This window comes from Tupaia chinensis, unplaced genomic scaffold (genome assembly GCF_000334495.1).
Source record: "Tupaia chinensis unplaced genomic scaffold, TupChi_1.0 Scaffold000527_1, whole genome shotgun sequence".
In the NCBI taxonomy this organism is placed as follows: Eukaryota; Metazoa; Chordata; class Mammalia; order Scandentia; family Tupaiidae; genus Tupaia; species Tupaia belangeri.
In genome coordinates this window covers 6,317,758-6,324,888 of record NW_006160040.1, presented here as the reverse complement: position 1 = coordinate 6,324,888, position 7,131 = coordinate 6,317,758, and the positions used below count along the sequence as shown (strand labels likewise).

Below are 7,131 nucleotides of genomic sequence, written 5' to 3'. Positions count from 1 at the left end.
CTGTTAGACTCTATTTTTTGGATTTAGGCTTCTGAAATTTGCTTTGGCTAGCCTAAGACTTTGGGCTTGGTGCCCAAAACTCAGTCAAGAACAATAAAAAGATATTTCCTAAAGCTAGGAACAGTTAACTAACTCAGGGTTCCAGACTTAGAAAGAAGGCAGCATCAGATGCTCTGAGGCCCTGGACAAGTGGGGCTTCGGGGGCAGAGGTTAGCAGTGAAATGACAGATTTGAGAATCAGCAGAGCTGCTGCTGCTAGTCTACAAATTCTCCAAGCAAACCCTTGGCAAGGTACCAACTCTAAGTTGAGTTCTGTAAAAGAGTCTCACTAAAATGCAAAGCAAAGGCTGAAAAAAAAAGCTATGAAATGCATTTGCTTTTTTTTTTTTTGGAGAAGTTTTTGCTCTAGGGCATGTGCACTCACCAGAAAGAGACAGAAAGCAAGAAATCACCCCCCAGTGGAGATGGCCACACCACAATCCCTCTCCTCCATTCTCCTCTTGGGATTTTGGGCACACACGCACACGCACCCAGCATGAATTTTAAGCTGCCAGGTTCAGGACCCAAACCACGGTCCACTACATGGGAGTCCAGCAACGTAACCATTATACCATCTGACGGTCTTGAAATGCACTTACTTATAACTTCGCAGGTAAATCTTCCCATTCCATGCAGTGAAGTGCAGAACATACTCTAATCCAGCCAGGCGGATATTTGATACTGTGGGGCCCCTGAAGAAATCTAAAAGCACACACTGGGTGGTTAAAAGAAAAAAAAATACAACATACTTAATTCAGTCACTAAGAATTTGTTAAAAGAAAAAAAAAATATACAACATACTTAATTCAGTCACTAAGAATTGCAGTCTAGCTCTTCGGTCTCAGCCACAGAAGCGAAATGATGAAGGGAAAGTTATCGTTTGGAAAGTATTGCAGTAAGACGCACGCGTGTGTGCAGCCCCTGTGGTTCTAATGCTTTCCAACTTCAGTTGGTCTGGCAACTGTGACTGCCCTGCTAACTGAAGTGCCAATGCTAAAGGATGAAATACCACTGAGAACAGTAGAACGAGGCATCTAAAAGTTGTACACCACAGATCCAGGCATGAATTCCATGAAAGAATAACACCTAAACCCAGAAGAGCAGCTGCTGGGGCCAGCAGGTGGCGAAGTGGCAGTGCTCATGATCTGGGACTGGCTGAAAGCTTGGAGTGGATTGCGGCGTTGGGACCCTGTCTGAGGTGCTGCTGTTTCCCTGTCACCTGCTCATGCAACAAATACTTTTTAAAAATTGCCAGAGGCCACATGCCTTGCCAAAGAGGGACAGAGATGGGAAAGGGGAGAAAGCACCCTCCAAAGGAGCACAGTCAGGCTGCAATCCCTCCTCTTTCATCTCTCCATCCTGTCAAGATTTGGAGAATGTCTGTATACGCCTGAGGGTGTGTGTGTTGTTGTTGAACTTTCTATAGGACTGGAGAGAAACAGAGAGATAAAGAAAGAGAAAGAGAGAGAAAGTCCCCCGTGCCCCCAAGGGGGATGACCATGCCACAATTCCTTCTTCTCCATCCTCTCAGGATCTTGGGTACACACAGGCACGCTCAGCATGTCTGTCAAGCCTCTAGGCCTGGGACTTGAACTATTCAGTTGGTCACGTGGGATCTAGCCACCTTAACCGCTACACCACCTCACTGGCCTGCCTGGTGTTTTTCAAGCTGCCAAAGTCGGATTCAAAAGTTGGTCACGTGAGACCCAGTTCCCTTAACCACTAGACAACAGGTCCAGCCCAGAATTTAAAAATAAAAATAAATGTAAAGGACTCAATTTAAAGAAAAATCTCAAGCAAACAGCACCATGGTTACTATATTAATTTGGCTAAAGTTGTGAAAGTGGCACATGAATGAAAGAAGCTTGGAAAATAAGTTTGGTTCCTTAATCTTACTACTGAAAAAACTGAACCAGTAGAAGGCTAAATGAAAATATAAGAATAACATTTGGCTAGGAAAGAGTTACACACAAGAGCTTTTCGAACTTTAGTTGCTAAGGAAGAGCTGCCCCAAGGCAGATGTTATAGTAAATAGAAAATCCCATTGGGATTTGTAAAACAATTTTATCACTTAAAGAAAAGCAAGGGCACTTTAGAGAAACAGTCCTGATTTCAGGATGGAGGCAAGAAAGAAAAGGCTGAAACACCAAAGGGGTGATGAATTAAAAATATGTCTAAACTCAGAACACTGAGAAAGAAGCTAATCCTAAAATGGGCAGAAATGTGGAGGTTAAAAAGGGAGACATTGGGACCAGCAGTTAGCGTAATGGCTATGTCGCTGGACTCCCATGTAGTCGACCATGGTTCGCGTCCCGAACCCAGTGGGTTAAAATTCACACCAGGTGCGTGTGCGTGCGTGCCCAAGATCCCAAGAGGAGAACGGAGGAAAAGGGATTGCGGCATGGCCACCCCCCCTGGGAGGTGATTTCTGTCTCTCTGTCTCTCTTGGTCTGTCTGGCGAGCGCACGCGCCCTATAGCAAAAACCTCTTCAAAAAAAAAAAGGGAGACATTATGGGTATAGGAGTAAGAATAAAAAGCTAGTTAAATAAAAATAAGGGGATAGAGGAGGTAGAATATAAATTGGTTGTAGGCAGAAATAGAAAACCTCAGTTTGGGTAGCCTTTTGTTGGGTTGATTCAAAACAAAAATAAGATTTCAGAGGGCTAGCAGGTGGCATGGTGGTGGTTAAGGTGTTGGACTCCCACATGGCCAATTTAGGTTCGAGTCCTGGACCCAGCAGTTTGAAAATCACAATGGGGTTTGTGGATGCATGCCCAAGATCTTAGGAGGAGAATGGAGAAGGGATTGCAGCATGACCCTCCCCCCATATCTCACTTTCTCTCGGGCAAGCACACATGCCCTATGGCAAAAACCTTAAAAAACAAAGAAAAGTCAACTTTTCTTTCTGGCCAATGGCCAAAGAAAGGAAACTTGCCAGAAGGAAGAATTTTTTTAAAGAATTACTTAATTATATTTATTTACATATTTTTAATTTGACCAGAGAAAAGAGACAGAGACAGAGACAGAGATAGGAAGCTGCCAGGTCCAGGACTCAAACCGTGGTCAACCTTGTGGGAGTCCAGTGCCTTAACACACACCCACCATATCACCTGGCAGCCCCCCAGGAAGAAATACCTTGGTAATTTTTCTTTTTCTCTACAAACCTATATTTCACTTAAATATACAACATAAGTCAAAGAGCAGCTGCCTCCTTACTTCATGTTTATACTGAAAACCCACCTTCCCTTGGTACCCCAGAATCTCATTCCATTCCTCTCTTGGCTTCTGTCCCCAGGTTCCTTTTGGTTTTCACTCCCTTCGCCCTCACCACTGCAGAATGTGGTCACTCCTGCCATCTAGTGGAAGTACAAAATAATAAGAATGTAGGGCTCACAAAGCCGTTTAAACAAAGGCCTATAGCAGCTGTGTGGTAATAAGTACTGCCCTCACCGAAAAGTAATGGCACAGAGACAACTGAGGTAAGGGGTAGGGATCTGGTCCAGTGGAACATGAATACTAGAAAAATTCAGCTGAAGGCCAGTCCCATGGCCTAGTGGTTAAGGAGCCAAATCCCATGTGGCCGACTGTGAGGTTTGAATCTCGGCCCTGGCAGCTTGAAAAACATGATGGGTGCATGTGTATGTGCCCAAATCTTGACAGGATGGAATAAACAAGAAGGGATTGCAGTGTGACCACAACCCACCAGGAGGTACTTTCTGCCTCCCTCTCTGTCCCTGGTAAGTGCACATAAACGCAGACAAATAAAAAGAAAACAAAAAATCTTATTTTTTTTGAGAGCTTTTTGCTATAGAGCACATGTGCTCGCCAGAAAGACAGAGAGTAACAGAGAGAGAAAAAGCAAGAAATCCCCCCCCCAGGGGGAATGGCCACGCCACAATCCCCTCTCCTCCATTCTCCTCTTGGGATCTTGGGCACACACGCACATGTGCCCAGCGTGAGCTTAAGCTGCCGGGTCCGGGACTCAAACCGTGGTCGACTACATGGAAATCCAGTGACATAACCAGACTCTGCAAGGGAGTTTGTTCACTACAGGCAAGATAAACAAAGGCAGATAAACTCAAGCCTTTGTGGCTCTGGGTTTCAATTCTGCCTCCAGCTATTTCATAGTTCTTAACATCTCTGAGCTTCTGTTTTCCCATTTGTAAAATGAGAATGTCACCAATCTAAAGAGCTTTTTTAAAGATTAAACAAATGGGGGACAGCAGGTGGTGTGATGGTTAAGGCGTTGGACTCTCACTTTCTCACTCTAATGAGTACACATGCCCTATAATAAATAATTTTTAAAAAACGATTAAACAAATGACAACGGTACTGATTTTTTTTAAAAACTAGCTGTAATTGGGGCCAGCAGCTGGTGTGGTGGTTAGGGCATTAGACTCCCACATAGTGGTTCAGGTCCTGGACTTGGTAGCTTGATTTCCCACTGTCCAGGTCCCTCTCTCTGAACAAATTAAAATAATAATAAATAAAATTAAATAATTTTTTTTAAAAAGGAGCTATAATTGGGGCTGACAGGTGATGCAGTGGTTAAGGGTGCTGGATTCCCACATGGCCAATTGCAGTTCAAGTCCCAGACCTGGCGGCTTGCTTTCTCTTACTTCCCCTCCCTCTCTCTCTCTCTCTGTCCCTCTCTGATCAAATTAAAAGAAAAAAAGAAAGAAAGAGAGGTAAAATAACTTTTAAAAATAAGTATCTATAATTAATGAGTAGTTCTGAAAATTGTAATCCTAACAACACCACCATAAACGATCTTAGGGCCATAGATAGTGTAGCAGTTACATCACTGGACTCCCATATTACCAACTGTGGTATGAGTCCGAGACCCAGAGGCTTCAAAATCACGCCAGGTGTGTGTGTGTGTGCGTGCCCAAGATCCCAGAAAAAGAGAAGGAGAATCCTCCCTGGGGGGGTGATTTCTCATTTTCCCTCTCACTATTTCTGTCTCTCTCTCCCCAGAGAGTACATGAGCCCTAAGGCAAAAACCTCCTAAGAAACACAACAACATAAATAATCTCAACAAGGAAAATGAAAGCAACATGTGTGTCACTAATTTTTTTTTACTAGGTTCAGATATGTACAGATTCATATAATTTAATTCATATGAAACCACCTATTTGAAGGTGATCTAGGGCAAAATATCTAAAACTTAAAAATAGGAGCAACAAAAGACTAACCCGGGCTTGTAAGAATAACATAAATTATGGACAGCTAGTGGCAAGGTGGCTAAGGAGGCTGGACTTCTACATGGCCAACCATGAATCAAATTCTGGACCTGGTGGCTTGAAAAATCATGCTAGGCACGTGTGTGAATGCCCAAAATCCAGAGAGAAGAATGGAGGAGATGGGACTGGGGCATGGCCATCTCCCTTAGAGGGCGATTTCTCATTTTCTCTCTCTGCTGAGCACATGTGCCTTAGAGCAAAACCCTTTAAACAAAAGAGAAAGAAAAACAGACCAGGCACATGTGTAACCAAAATTGCAGGACGAGAATAGGGAAGGGATTATGACATGTCCATTCCACCAGCGTTGTTATCTCTCACTCTCTCTGGTGAGTGCACATGCCCTACAGCAGGTGTTTTTTGTTTTTGGGAGAGGTTTTCACTGTAGGGCGTGTGCACTCACCAGAAAGACAGAGAGAGACAGGGAGATAGAAAGTGAGAAATCACCTCCTGGGGGAATGGCCACACCACAATCCCTTCTCCTCCCTTTTCCTCTCAGGATCTGGGGCACGCACACACACATACCCAGCGTGAGTTTAAGTCACTGGGTCTGGGACTCGAACCGTGGTCGACTACATGGGAGTCCACTGACATAGCCATTATGCCAACTACTGGTCCCCCATCAGATATGAAAAAACAAACAAACAAACAAAAAAACAGAGAATAATGATGCCAGTTTTTGTTTGTTTGTTTGTTTTTTAAATAAGGGGTCCTGACCCTGCAGTCTATTGTCAAAGGAGTCAGATTCCAAATGGTTCACCAGAAGTTTGAATCCTGGCCATGGGGACCTAAAAATCATGCCAGGTAGGGGCCAGCAGATGGCATAGTGTTTAAGGCACTGTCCTCCCACATGGCCAACCACAGTCTGAGTCCCAGATCTAGGTACATGTGCATGCATGCTCTAAGTCTCGGGAGAAGAAGAGAGAAGGGACTGCAGTGTAGCAATCCGCCCTAGGCGGGGTGATTCTCACGTTCCCTTTTACTGTCTTTCTGTCTCTCAGGCAAGTGTACATGCCCTATGACAGGATGGAGAAGTAGCAGAAAAATGATTGCAGTATGCCCAAGCACCATTGAGGGGTGCCTTCTCCCTCTCCCTTTCAGTCTCTGGCAAGCATACATATCCTCTGGCAATTAAAAACACAAAAAAAAGGGCCAGCAGGTGGTGTGGTGGATAAGGGTGCTAGATTTCCACAAGGCCAACCATGGTTCAAGTCCTGGACCTGGTGGCTTGCTTTCTCACTTTCACCCTCTCTCTCTCTCTCTCTTGTCAAATAAAGAAAAAAAAATAATAACAATAACAAATGGAAATAAATAAATAATTCTTTAAAAAAAAAAAAACATAAAAAAAACCACTGGTAAATTAAACCTAAATCCCAGAGACAATAACTATGTTGGATTTTTAAGAAAGTAACTTGTAAACACACAGGACAGGATATAGTCATTACATAATCATTCAAGAATCAGCATAGCACAGTAAGAATGCATCATCTGTAGAACAACCTACAAGTCCTTGAGAGAATGAAGCGTTATATGTGAAGTACTGAGGGTGATGAAGATAATGACAGAAAAGGAGTTAGGGAGGTCACCGATGGTTTTCTTAGGAAAGAAACTTCACCTGAAACTTAAAAGAATGGTAAGAATTGGGAAAATATGAAGGATGGGGGTGGGGGTGGGGAGAGAGGTGGCGTGGTGGTTAAGGGTGAGACTCCCACATGGCCAACTGCAGTTTGAGTCCCAGACCTGGCAGCTTGCTTTTCTGCCCGCCCGGCCCGACGGTGCTGGAGGCCAGGGACACTGCGGGACAGGGGGACGCTCAGCCGGGCCGCCCACCCAGGCCGTCCCGCCCGAACC

General features: G+C 44.3%; 1 protein-coding gene across 4 annotated transcripts in view; it reads right to left on the bottom strand.

Moving 5' to 3' along the window:
* The window catches only part of RPF2 (ribosome production factor 2 homolog), a 47,089-nt gene that overhangs the window by 12,345 nt on the left and 27,613 nt on the right, over window positions 1-7,131 (bottom strand). For all 4 annotated transcript variants that reach the window (XM_006156999.3, XM_006157002.3, XM_006157001.3 and 1 more), the window contains one exon: window positions 639-741. In XM_006156999.3, the coding sequence (XP_006157061.1) occupies window positions 639-741 (103 nt within the window). The remainder of the gene's footprint in view (window positions 1-638; window positions 742-7,131) is intronic.